General features: G+C 42.5%; 2 protein-coding genes across 2 annotated transcripts in view; one reads left to right on the plus strand and one right to left on the minus strand.

Moving 5' to 3' along the window:
• slc7a9 (solute carrier family 7 member 9) overlaps positions 1–14,626 on the plus strand; it is a gene marked incomplete at its 5' end in the record, with an annotated part of 58,619 nt that overhangs the window by 38,133 nt on the left and 5,860 nt on the right. The window contains 4 exons of the mRNA XM_079497428.1: positions 11,288–11,413; positions 12,416–12,515; positions 12,630–12,674; positions 13,293–13,416. Of these exons, the coding sequence (XP_079353554.1) occupies positions 11,288–11,413; positions 12,416–12,515; positions 12,630–12,674; positions 13,293–13,416 (395 nt within the window). The remainder of the gene's footprint in view (positions 1–11,287; positions 11,414–12,415; positions 12,516–12,629; positions 12,675–13,292; positions 13,417–14,626) is intronic.
• On the minus strand, positions 3,234–4,847 carry LOC306919908 (uncharacterized protein). The gene is made up of 4 exons (XM_079496462.1): positions 4,797–4,847; positions 4,344–4,492; positions 4,012–4,187; positions 3,234–3,886 (listed from the first exon to the last, which is right to left on the minus strand). The coding sequence occupies exons 1-3, from the start codon at positions 4,826–4,828 to the stop codon at positions 4,021–4,023; spliced, it is 348 nt and encodes a 115-aa protein (XP_079352588.1). The 5' UTR covers positions 4,829–4,847; the 3' UTR covers positions 3,234–3,886; positions 4,012–4,020.

The following is a 14,626-nucleotide window of genomic DNA, read 5'->3' on the forward strand; positions in this document are numbered from 1 at the left end:
AGACGCTTTTTCACGGGGGGATCCTGTCGGCCCCCCATAGGATTACATTGAAAAGTGGCTGTCGGAATTACCATATTAAACACTCTACGAAGGGAGTAAATACATAACTTTGTTAATGACCATGACCGGCGATATTTCGGCCATCACACGTTATGTTTTCTTAATAATTGATCAGACCGTTTTTGCAATATCCATAGTGAAACAGAGCTAGCATAGGCGGCTATAGGTCTGCAGCTGCAGTCGCGAGGGGCGTGTCTTCACTCCGCTCCAGGCTTAGAGCGGGCCTCTGACTGAGGCACCAAGCCGACGATCAGTTGCTATCTGCGGGTAGACAAGCGAGGAGACTCGGTGGATGGATTATGGAGGTCCCCGCGTCCCGCCGCCCCACACACACACGTTGCACACACACACACACACACACACACACACACACACACACAGCTCAGTCCGCTGGTCATTTTTCTGTCTCTGTGTCCAGCTGTACACATTACAATAACATTTCAATACAACTTGAATTGGCTGGCAGCTACGTGTGTCTATTCTTTCATTACAACTGTTGTTTTCCGATATGGGATAATTTGAAATCTGGTGTCAACATGTTGCTACTGTAAATACTGTGTTCTTTCAAATGTGTCTGTAAGGGATGAGCTGTGTTGAGGCAGCCGGACACAATGAATGATTTATTAATTCATTATTCATCATATTCGGTACAAAGGCATGGTTGGTGCCACGGTGGAGAATACGATAATATAACGCACATCCTCCGGTCTTGGTGCCGAGCCAAACTGTTAAACTACGACCCGTATGGTCTTTCTCAAGTATAAGTGAGATAACATGAAATTATTATTTTCATATATGCCACGGTGGACACATTCACAATAAGCACCTGCACCACTTATTGGCATGTGAATAAAAACTCACCCGACAAGTGGAATACATATCCACAATAAATGTACCGGTATCGCTCCTGATACAATTTGTATGGGCCAATTTAATGTCAAATCGATCAAAGATTTTGTTATATTGGCTGCTCTCATTGCAATGGCAAACTTTTTCTGTCTCCATGGGCTATTATTTAGAAAATGAATGCCAACATTAACACACGTTTGAGCAGCTAATATCTATAAGCAGGTCGATGATTGATGTCATTATCCTAAACCATATTAATTGGGTAAATATATATATATTGATATATTATTTATGTATAGTAGGCTAGTCTACTCGTCATATTTAGATAGACGTCTTGTCACCATGTCAATTCAGTGCAGGTTTTAGTGGTTTAGTTCCCGAGTTTTACGCACACTGATCTACAAGCTGAGTTGTAAGCTTAGATATTTGCTATTTTCGTCAACTGCGCGAAAATAACCATTACCCAACTACCTGTAACTAAACGACCCCGTGACCCGGACTAGAACGAATTGAACATGTCTGACAGTGAGAGTGACAACAGCGTGCCGGCCTCTTCAGCAAGTTCAAGTGATGATGATGATGATGATGTGGCGATTGGTGGTGCAGCAGCTCACGTCCAACCTTTTAGGTTCGAACCTGTAGCAGCTGCACCTGCAGCTCGAGCTCAGCCTCAGCCAGGCCCAGCTAGAGGATCTCCTCCAAGAGTGGGCAACACCAATTGGTAAATAATATAGTCTGCATAGTTTAAAATCGATTTTTAAATTCATTTTCATATCAAGTAATAGTGGTAACCGTAAATCTATATTGCTGTTGCAGGTGTAACTGTGGGAAATGTGTTGTAAGGCCAACCCATGTAGAGTGTAAGTGCTGCCATAGCTATGCACAGACGCTCAGCACCATGGCTGAGACTCAAGAGCCGATTAGATGCATCACAGACCACCCTGGTTTCCCAACTGTCTGTCTGGATGTCAACGTCCTGAGAACAGCATACCATAATTGGTTCCACTACCACCAAGCTGATGCTGAGGAACTTCACACTCAGCATGAGTGAGTGTCATTAATATACATCAACCAAACACTTTACCTTTCCTTGATTCCAACATGGAGCTCACGCCTCATACATTGCTTTGCTTGCCAATAATTCTAGTGGTTTTTAAATCGTCATTTAAACCTAGTAAAAGTGATGATACATCTCTAGAGGACCCCACTGACCAAATGGCTGTTACATTATCCTACTCATATCTCCTTATACAAGTTTTTTACCAAATTGACATTTGCACCATGTAATTTACCTTACAGTGCAGTAATTGATACCAACACATTACTCATTTAGTTGCCACAACATAACACAATGTCAAAAACAATATTTCACCAAAACCAGAAAAGCTTGAACTCTTATTTCTTCTTTCTCAGGAAGTTCCGCTACGTCGCCTACAGGCAGTTTATTTGGTGGAACTGGCAAAGACTTGGGAGACGCAACAGAATCCCCATTCCCTCATGTGCTGTTAATGTCATTAGACAGACTTTTCCTAATGACCCCGGAATTCCCTACACTGGCTTCAGGCTGCCATAAAATCCCAATGTAACCTTTTAATTACAATAAATGGCTCCTCTACATATTACCAATAATGGCTTCAGGTGTTCATTTGTGCTTGTAGCAAATGTCTTTGTGCCCCTTCATATTTTGATTCTTGAACATAAATATCCAGACATAAACATGTACTATATAGTTTGTGAAAAGTTCTTCACAGATTAGTTGGGAGTTGCCGGGTTGTAGGCATTTCAGCAGGATCACATAGCAGGCATAGTAGATTGTAAACATAGACACGATTTCCTGGATCTCAGATGTACTTATTATACTTTATTAACTAACAGCTTTGATGGATAAGCACAGGGAAGTACAATCTGCTAAAACTATGAATCCAAGAAAGGCTATGGCTTGTTTCCGTTGGGGTCCTTTTGTACTCAATTCATCAAAACATTTAATGATAGACAAATACTGTATACAATACTATGCAAGTACATCATTAAAAGAAAACAATGTGTTGTCTTCTAGTAGACTTGTCTGCTTGGAGCTGCAGGGGCAGGTAGACCATATGACATGCCAGGTGCACGATTATGAAATTCTGACCGATATCCGATTATTTGCAGGATCCTATCTGCCGATACCGATTCAGATATTATACAGATGACCACAATGGAAACAAGCCTAGGCCCTAGGGGCTTGGACCAAAGCCTGTTTATAAAGTATACAATCAATCAATACTCTTTCCCAGTGGCTATTTTCACTACTGAAGGACTAACAAATGAGATTAGTACACAAATTAAATGTAGAAAAATGCAAAGTTTATTACTTGATTTTACATGGTGACCACCCGAGAGATGGTTGGCAGCCGGAATGTAAGCAGTTTGTGTTTGCCGTGAGGATGCCCAAAAACCCACGTGAGGCCTTTAGGAGGGCCATTCAAGCCACAAGTGGAGCCTGTGGCACCACTGTTACCGTGCCGGTGGAGCCTGCGGAATTCACCACTCCCGAATGAAGTGTCTGGTGCGACGCACAGGTCCTGGGCACACCTGGTGAGAGCAGGAGAGGATCTGGTGAGGCGTAGGAGGTGCCCGGCCAGGAGTCAACCCACAGTGCCTAGTCCCTCCACGCGCCGGATGGAACGCCCAGTACCGGCAGAGTAGTTCTGGAGCAGCGGATTGTGTGTCCCTGGTTTTTCCCTAATGGGACTGATCGAGGGTAGCTACTGGGACATAAGTCGGGACTTGATCACCCCGGCTGGGTCACCCGAGTGAGGGGTATGATGTTGGAAGACCTGAAACCCGTGTATTTTTTTGGTATTTTATTTTTGTTTTTTTGTGATGGGTAGATCTTGGGTAGAGCTGGCCAGAGCTAGATCTCAAGTGTGGGCGCCCCTGGTTCGATGCTGGATGATTCTGGGCTGTCCTATCAACCTCACCACCACCGTAAATTCTGTCTCACACACACACACACACACACAAGCAGTATAACAATGACGAAGTATGCATAGTATAGGGATATATATACTGCAATGTAATAACTGAGTGAGACAACATAATGATATTGTAGAAACTCACCGTAGATTGCTACTTGTTCTTGAAGCGACTCACATAGGACGCTACTGCTTGGCTCATCTCAGGGCGAGTAGCATCGTGGCACAAGGGTGGTGGGGACTGAGGCATTATGATCTGGGTGACATCCATGTCTCCCGACACTTTGCAGACAACCATCTCCATCATTTTAGCTGTGTATTCTGTAACCAAATGGCAATATGTTCAAGATTTTGTATTAACTGTTATACAATTCTTAGTCGTTAGCATCTCAACTCGGCCTTGGGGCAGCATAACTGCTACAGCAGCAATAGTTGCTACAAGGCTGCTAAATTATATTGTAGAATGTAGACACTCACCATAAGTGGCTTCAGTTTTCACTGGGCGAAGTGAATACTCTCCCTTCTTGGCCTTCGGGAACACAACTGACCATCTGAGCATACCATCTTTTCGAACTGCCTGCATGCGGCCACTGTTCTCATTGTAGTGCATGGCAGCAAGGTATGTTCTAATGAACGAGTAGAGAACAAAAATAGAGCATGTCTCTGAATAGTAAAGCCATACATACAATCGTTATACCAGGGGTAAGCAACCTTTGGCACCGGTTCCAACATTGGCACAAATGAGGTTTATCACTGGCTAACTGGCATAATTCTGAGAGAGACGATTTCTGGTTTAAAATATGATGTCATTAAAATTAATGTTGACACGGCACACTGATTATCTAGAAAATAAAAACATGGCACTTAATTTAAATAGGTTGCAGACCCCTGGTTTATACCATAACATTTTTTTCAAAATGTATTGCCTACCTGGCATGCATTCCTGTGTAGGAGAAGGCCATGTGCTTTGGGAGGAATTGGAGGATTAGTGAATGGTAGGCCTCTAGACTGGATGTCTGGTGGTCTGTGGACAGCAGTGAAATGTCCTTCGAGATCATAGTGCCATGGAGAATCTTCTCTAGCCCAACTGAGCTGGCAGAGTCTGACGCACACACACACACACACACAGTTAACATCGATTCCACTCGGTAATGCCAATTTAAGTTTACAATGACATAATGACATTCTGGAATGAATGAAATTATAACTTACTTTGTTCCAGCCACACTTTTGTCCTTTCATCCTCTTCCAGTGGATCATGGGGACACGATGGCATCAGTGGAATTGGGAGGTCTGTGTGTTGGTTCTGAAGGTGAAAGAGAACAATCTGCCACTTGGCCAAAATCATGTCTCTTTCTTCTTCTGTGCTTGATGCAGCAGACCAGTACAGGTGGTTGATGATGGACTTCCGCCAAAGCCCAGCATCAACACTTTCCTTCCTGGAGGCCAGCAAGTCGATCTGCTTGGCGATGCCTACACATAGTATATACATAAGTATATGTAATTAGTCTACAATATAAACACGATTGTTTAATTGTTATGTTACAATGACAAAATATTAGTTATTGATTAGAAATGGTGAGTTTGTTGCTTCACTAATTCAAAATAAATACAAAATAGCACAAGCACTGTAGATACACATTAGATCATACCTTTGGCAATGTGCCATATGTCAAACCGATGGTTGACTCCAATCCAGAACTCCCGGACCCACTTTGCTACCTGACGATTTCTGTCAGTTATGAGTGTTCCCACTTGTAATCCAGCAGTGTCCAGGAACACCTTGGTTCTCTGCAGTCCAACCAGTTCACACCATGATGAGCTCTTGACCTCGTTACTCTAAGATGGAGAACAAACAAAACAGAACAAAACACATGTAAAGGAGAAACCAGATGGATCAGACACTACAGATCATTGAGCATTTTACAACTTGAAATGAACAAAACAGAACATGCCTGGACAATCTCAACATGCAAAATTTTGTTGATTCTCTGCTCAATGACGCTGACTGTTCCAAACTTTGCCGAGTGTCCAGAGCTGTCACTCCTTCCATCCCCTGACAACACCAGTGGTCCAGGCATCTCTTCAAGGGACCTGATGATGTCACTTTGCTCATCCTTCCACAGTTTGACAATGGCAGGTTGAAGGTGTGCTTTCTGGTGCCTAAAGAATGTGTTGCGATGGATTGTTGCCAGTCCCATAATGTTCAGCATTCGAAGAGCTTTGGTCGGCATGCTTCCCGAAACAAGAATGGCAGCGGAAAGCAGCAAATTCCCCGCAGCAATCTTCCCAATCTTTGGCTGGCTGTTCCACTGCTTCACATGGCCACACGATGTGCAAGACTGAGTGATGTAGACTGCAGTTCCATTTACTCTGACTTTGCCAGGTGTCTTCTCAAAACACAACTCACAGGTTTTGAAAAGGGTCATTAGCTGCGACTCAAAAACTATGTATTTCTGGTCCTCCACAGGACCTCGGTATGCAGTTGCTGGCTCTCTGAAAAAGAAAGAATAAATTAAATATTAACCACTTATTCTGGGACAAACATTCTCCAAAAATAACAAATCTACATGTTCACAACTTGTAACATTTACGACACATTGTGAGCTTGTAGATCTGCGTAGAGATATCCTGTACAAGGGACACTGGAGGATGTCAAATAGACTATCATAAGGAAATACAATAAATGATGGTAAACTTCATAAAGTATAAAGGGTAAGTGATAGAACTCTCAGATAGTACAGATTTAGAGCTATCAGCTATGGGTTGAATAGTTGTGATTTCATTGTATTGGAAAATACAGTTAGAGCTGTTAAACGATGGCTTGAACATCAACACACCACATGATGTGTTTTGGCAAAGAATAAATGTGGCACCAAACAAAATGGCCACTGACCCGAGTCACAGATGTCATCTCCTCATCCTCTTCATCCTCTGATGGGACATAATCTTCATCATCATCATCCATCCCTTCCTTCTCTTTCTCTTCCTCCTCCTCCTCCTCCTCCACCTCCATGAGCTCTGGCTCACACAGGAGTTCACACTGTACCCCAATGTTGACCATTTTGGGTGAGCATTGAAAACCTGCAATTATAGTCAATTGAGTACTTGTAGTTATATGGTAAATGGTGCATTTACTAAAGTGCTTTACATAGATTGAACATTACATTCACCCATTCTCACACCGATGCCACAGGAAGCCATGCAAGGCAAATGGGATAAATTAGAGGTTCAGTGTCTTGTTCAAGGACACTTCGACACACAGGGCCACTGACACTGTTTACATTACTCACCAACGGTCTTATGTGGAGTGGCTATCCAGGAGCACTGCGTTCCTCGAGTTACAGGAACTTCAGGAAGTACAGCCATGGATATTGGCTCGGGCTGACTTGGGGTCACAGAGGAAGACGTAGAAGAAGCCTCTACCTTTTGTGTGACCGCGGCTGCCAGGCACTTTATAAAAAAAGCACAGAACATACAACCATTACAATATGCAGTGCCAATGTAATAACTGGATATGTAACATACACTTGCTGGTGTTGGTAACAAGTTTACATAAAATGGTAAATGGTGCATTTATATAGCGCCTTTATCCAAGGCGCTTTACATAGATTGTGCATTACATTCACCCATTCACACACACATTCATACACCGATTGCGGCGGAAGCCATGCAAGGTACCAACTACCAACCAGCACATCGGGAGCAATTTGGGGTTCAGTGTCTTGCCCAAGGACACTTCGACATGTAGACAGGAGGAGCCGGGATTCGAACCGCCGACCCATGGATCATTGGACGACCTGCTCTACCTCCTGAGCCACAGTCGCCCGCTGTCAAATGTTCATTCATATACATTTAGACATTTAGGCCTATGATTTTGATTGACTGAAACTGAATACAGTAACAGTTTGCAAATAGTACAGTGGTATGATTTTACAATGATGCTAAAAGGAAAACAAAAAAGGCACAGTGGCTTGTTTCCACTGTGGTCCTGTAAGTGTTTCTCAAATAGGGTCAGGGGGTCCCCTAGTTAAAGACCATGCGAGTCATTTTTTCCAAATATAATGTGAGTTGCTCTGAGTGTACAAATGGAACAAGGGTCCATTTGGTTCCATGTGTACAAGATCAGATTTAAATTATTACTGATGATAGATGTGGGGTCCCAAAGATCAAAATTTTACCAAATATCCTTCCCTTATGGGGATGGGGGTCCCTGACATATTTTCAAATGGTGGTCTAGTATTCATGTCAATTTGGGGGTCCTTGGGAAAGCGAGAAACCATAACCACTGCTGTGTCATTATGTGTTAGCTACCGACTTCAGGTCTATTTGCAATTCAGTCTACTTGGGATGTCAGCAATTATTTGATATTACATTAGTAAAACTACCTGAGTCGTTCTGAAAGCGTGAAATTATAATAAACCGCGACATTATAATAAATAATTACAATACAATGGCGAGATATTCTAAATCTTCTAAACCACGTTGGGAGGAGAGTAATCAAATAGACGTATTGTACATTTAGGCCTACATACTTCGGTAACAGTATTCTACAACAACACAAAACAAGGTTCTTATATAAACACTTACCCTGTTTACTTCCATGACGTGTAAGGCCCTCGACTTCGGCCGAACTACTGTAGCAGCGGACTGGCCACCAACAGTGGGATGTACAGAAGGAACTGCGTCTTTTTTCAAACGTGGCCTCGACACAAAACCAGCCTTCCACTGCCCGTATGCTTCATAATCTGTCGGGATGAAGTGTTCTCCACATATATTGGACACGCCTGGGACTCCCTTGTTCCAATCCGAGCGTTTGATGCGTGCAAAAGTGTCCCACTTCTTTGCAATCTTTTCGTTCTTGGGCCAAACATGGATTGGAAGGCCTTCCACAGCGACATTGCTGCACCCACCGATCACGCACCGCTTTGGCATTTTTTTTAAATAAAAACTGTTGAACTTTTTTTTTTAAAAGGGTTAGATAAACGAACTAAAACACAATAAAAGTACTCCACACGACCACAACCACCAACTGACCGCAGCACTCTGCTGAGCCGAGATATTTTAGAGTGTTCCGGGGCTCGGTATAGTGGAGGCTTTCCAGCTCTGGCGAGTGGCGGAGTCGTATCGGCACCGGGCAGGCCGAGCTATTGCAGAGTGTTCCGGGGCTGGGTAGTGGAGGCTTCCCGGCTCTGGCGTGTGGCGAGACGAGGCTAGCTTCTGGGTCGTACTCTTGTCGTATCGGGCAGGCTGAGCTGGCAGAGTGTTCCGGGGCTAGTCGGTAGTGGAGGTTTCCCGGCTCTGGCGACGTCCTCCTAGGAGTAGCCTCGGCTACTTTCATGCACGGTGGAAACAAAGCCTCGTAGAGACTAGTGTCTCAGTCGTAAATTCAGCGGTATTTTTTAGCCTTTTCTCCCGCAGGGGCCCAGGAGTGTTCCCAGTACTGCGGGTACTGCTTATTTTGTGAAAGTTTAAAATACAAGTGATGGAAAAACGGCCGTGCTAACTGCTAAAACAACTCACTGAAAGAAAGAAAATATTTCGCGGCAAGCTCTCTCTAGTCTCTGCACTCATCGGACCGGGTTTGTGCGTCCCTTTTCCCCGCGCTGCTGCTCAGCTGCTGGCGCTGATAACCTCCACAACTCTGAGGACCCCCACAACTCTGACTCTGAGGACCCCCACAACTCTGACTCTGAGGACCCCCACAACTCTGACTCTGAGGACCCCCACAACTCTGACTCTGAGGACCCCCACAACTCTGACTCTGAGGACCCCCACAACTCTGACTCTGAGGACCCCCACAACTCTGACTCTGAGGACCCCCACAACTCTGAGGACCCCAACTCTGAGGATCAAAAGTCCAGTTTATGGTGGCTTTTAATTGTTTTTCAAATGTATAGCCCTGTTGAGTGAATAAAGGCTTTTTCATTTAAAAAAAAAAAAAAAATGTACCATGTAGGGGTAGATCTCCTCTTACGGTCTTACCACCCTGTACACTGTTCGGCAAAGTCCGTCCTTAATCGAATCTGAACTCCAGGGAAATAATCCAAAAGGGAGAGAAAGTTCTCCTTCTCCTTGGCATAAATCCAACACGATCCGCAACGCTATAGCAAGACTTTGGAAATATTCCTCCTGCTTCTTAGCCTGTCTGTCTCTTCCTGTTCCCCTCCACTCTGGACTGACAGAGTCCTCTCTCCAGGTGGCCCGAAAACATTGTGATTGCCCATGTGATTGCTCCATCAGCCAGGTGAGCTGTGGGCGGGGCCTCTCAATCATTGTCTGTTGCCATAGCAACACATATATCTCACTGGCTTCTTGTGGCCTATAGTCCAGCAGATAACCAGGAAACTCTCACAGAGTAGCAGATAGTAGAAAATAATAAAGTACATCAAAATTGAGCGTAGTAAACAAAAAATACATAGAAAACAATGTGACTCTGGGCACAGATGTTACACCGTCAGACACAAAACCTGATGGAGTTGACGTCTGACGGAGTTGACAAAATGGCATTTGTTTTCATCTTAACCCTCTGTAGTACAATTTATCCATTTAGTTTTTTCTTCAGTTGTTAGCTAAACCTAACCCTAAACTAAAATACTAAACATTATTTTGGAATTCTTAACAAAGATCATAATAATGTCCTGACGGAGTTGACATGTAAAAGCTGTGACCACATTGATATCAACATTGTTTGTTTAAAATATCAAACAATTGAATGCTTGTCAGACCAGGTGCTCCACTGTTGCAACAAATATAAACAGGACTTGGAAAAGGAGTCTTCAGGCTAAATCTGTCGACAATATTTTCTGATTAATTTAAGACTTTCAAAAAACCTGACGGAGTTGACGGAGACGTGGGACACACATTTGATTTGAGATATTTAATTTAAAATATAAATTAAAATTAACTGTGTATATTGTTTGCTATGTTGTTGACAATCTACTTTCATTTAGTATGTATATTTATGTGATTGTGACAGTATTAGACACTTTTTTGGCAGTTTGAAATTGTGACAACTTGCTGGGGACAGGCTAAATACAGGCCTTTTTGGGTACAGTGCCTGCTTTTAACTAATTTAGATGGCATATGAAAAAATATATAATGAAATGAATGGCATAAGAATACACAACTGTATTACATTTAACTTTGCAAGGGCTTTTATTTTTATGAATTAATTTATTTTTAACATAAATAAGGCTCTTATGTGTGGGACATGTTTTTTCCACTTTTGTCCCTCATCTCAAGAATGATGTATGTATGTATGTATGTATGTATGTATGTATGTATGTATGTATGTATGTATGTATGTATGTATGTATGTATGTATGTATGTATGTATGTATGTATGTATGTATGTATGCTTCTTTCAGAGATTTCATTTCATAATTCTTTTGACTGTTGTTCTCTTTATTTCCTGTCAGTTTTGATTGTCCTGGTGAACTGTTTCAGTGTGAAGTTGGCCAACTACGTGCAGAACGTCTTCACTGCGGCCAAGTTGCTCATCATTGTCATGATAGTGGGAGCCGGCATTGTTCTGTTGATCCAAGGTGGGCATTTCTGACTGCTTATATATCAGTGGTTCTCAAGCATCTTCATGTCAAGGACCACAGTCACCACACATGTTGCTGGGGGGACCCCCTGGAACCCCACCCTGGACACCACTTTACTATATTAGCCACATTCTGGACGGGAACCCCTTTTGGTGTTTTAACTAAGCATTATGTTATACTTTAGCTATTGAAAAATAGCAGATCTACAAGCTCATAGCCAAGTGGATTTGGAAAATCGTGAAAATGTGGCACAAATTTTTGAATTTATATTCTTTCAGAAGACTTTTCTTTCTTTTTTATTTTTTATTTATATTTTATTTCGACGTCAGGCCTAAATAGGTTAGGCTATTCACATTTGTTTTACTTTTTTGCCTGGATGTGTGTATTTCTGTCCGTCCGTCAGTGCATCCCACCATGAGCTCCCAGTATGTAGGCCTGGCCTACTGCACGACTTAGTTACCCAAGCTGTACTCATACGCAGAGTTGGCATTGAACCCCAAACTGCGTGCAGGTCTAAAACCCTATTGTCTTAAAGGCCAGCAGTGCTCCACTGACTGACCTACCCAGACAAAGTCAAAGTCAAAGTCGTACGATTTGTCACACACGTTACCGCAGTGAAATTTGTTCTCCGCATTTGACCCATCTCTTGGAGCAGTGAGCCGCAGCCAAGGAGCGGTGAGCTGCAGCCGTGCCGCGCTCGGGAATCATTTGATTAGTAGATTTGACAGGCTCAAGCCTCAAACACACACTGTCCTAAAGACCTGGAGAGACGGGGAGTAACTACTGTTACTGAACAAACACTCACAATATAGCAAGATGAAGGTTTTTAATTGAAATATCACACATTTGATATGTCTTTTGTGTCCTATTGAAGATCAAACCACCTATTTACACAAATCACCCTGAATAATTTGTATACTTTGTGCATACAGTTTTTTTGTCAAAATAATAATTTATGATTGTCAGCTAAATGTGCTGTACTGTGTATTTTACTGCCAGGAAACACACAGAATTTGTCAAATGCCTTTGAAGGATCAGCTGCGTCTTTTGGAGCCATTGGACTTGCATTTTACAACGGACTTTGGGCTTATGATGGTTGGTGAGTACATCTCTATTCTATTAGTTCTGTGGTAGCCTGTGTGTACTTAATTTATAGTGTCCATTAAAATGCCGTATGAGACACCGAATGTGTGTTTTTGTTGTTCTTATGCAGGAATCAGCTGAATTTCATAACAGAAGAGCTGAAAGATCCATACAGGTGATAAAAGATACATTTATCCAGTAATTTTCTGCAATCTTCATACCTTTTATATAATGTCAAGAAGGAAGAGAGAGAGAGAGGTAGAGATAAAAATATATTTTTATCTGCAAAGCAGTGGGATAAATAACACCATGAAACAGCTACAGACTTAGCTTGTGCATGATTGGTGAGATAGGCCTACCATATAAACCCTTGGGAAGATATGACCAGCTGACCAGTCATCCATCTCCACGCCTATAGGACACATAAATGCTCAGTATGGGAATTAGGGCATTCACTTATAGTCGTTTTTACTAGTTGACTAGTTGCCTCATTTACTAGTTGACTAGACTCTAAAAAACATTCAGAAACTGTGTACATTGGTGACTATAACTATAATCTACCTGATCTTGAGGCCTACAAAATCGGGAAAAAAAAAAAAAAAAAAAAAGATCTATTTTTCTTATCAACTAGTCAACTAGTACCAACAATATCGACTAGTGGATTTACTATAGTCGACTAGTTGCTTAATGCCCTAATGGGAATATTGATTCACATCAGATAAAATGCTAATATGCAAGCATTGTGCCTTAACTTAACCATAATATGTTGTGGTTATGATGCTGTGTGTTATAGGAACCTGCCTCTGGCCATCCTCATTGGTATTCCTCTGGTGTCAGTGTGCTACGTGCTGGTCAACATCTCCTACTTCACCGTCATGTCGGCCACTGAACTGCTGCAGTCTCCTGCCGTGGCCGTGGTAAGGAGCAGGTTGGCATGGTAATAGTACGAGTAAGAGTGTTAGATATAGTAATGCATGCAGTATGGCTCTTTCGGACTATACAATAATTAAGTGAAACATGCCATGCAACATATTTTACAGGTTGTGGATTTATTTACATACACTATGGCTCCTTTTCACATAAGGTTCTCAGAACCTAATTTGGGCCCTGCTCAGGAGGTGGTATACTATAAGCCCGAGTTCTGGTAACTGGAAAATGTTCCGTAAAATGATGAGAATGAAAAGATAGACTATTTTTATTGTTTCATTTCTATGTTTATTTGCATGACATACCTCTCCGTTCAGGGGTGGTTGTGGTTATAATAGAAACGTATATGAAAACCATCACAGAACTTCTGGAAGGTTCTGGATTAAAAAGAGCCAGTAGTGTAACAGGGAACTCAATAACATGTTGGTGAGTTAATGAGGTCTGACGTATGCATGGATATACTGAAGACGCTGGTCTTATGTAGATGTATATTTGGATTATGATTAATTCTGTTATTGTACCAGATGCAGTGTCCCCTTTAAGGACCACTTCACACCTTCAACCTATCTTCTGACATCATCATTAGGCAGATTTTTACAAAACGATGGCTTCCATTTTCGTATTGCAACTTGTCAGGACTAGAAAGCCTGCAGTTTCTATTAGCTTGTATTCCCCATCGATGATAATAATAATATCTGGGATTTATATAGCGCTTTTCATAACACTCAAAGACGCTTTACATGTGTTGGGGCCAGGGGGGGAACAAGAAAGGGACAACTTTATTAGAAAAAACAAAACAATTAAAAGAATAAAACCAATAAAACCAGTGCATATAACCAGTTTTAAAAACACATCAGCTTGGGAATGCGATGGTGAACAGGTGGGTTTTTAGTGCAGATTTGAAGGTGGGAAGTGAGGGGGCATCTCTGATGTGTTTGGGGAGAGCGTTCCAGAGGGTAGGGGCGGCCACAGAGAAGGCCCTGTCACCCCAGGTTTTCCGCTTGATCCTTTTAGGGACCTCAAGGAGGCCAGCGTCGCTGGACCTGAGGGAGCGGGATGGGGCGTGTGGCTTGAGGAGATCGGAGAGGTAGGGGGGAGCCAGGTTGTGCAGTGATTTGTAGGTGGTGAGGAGTAATTTGAAGTCGATGCGTTGTTTGACGGGGAGCCAGTGGAGATCATGAAGGACTGGTGTGATGTGGT

The sequence above is a fragment of the Electrona antarctica genome (genome assembly GCF_951216825.1).
Source record: "Electrona antarctica genome assembly, chromosome: 3".
NCBI classification, from domain to species: Eukaryota; Metazoa; Chordata; class Actinopteri; order Myctophiformes; family Myctophidae; genus Electrona; species Electrona antarctica.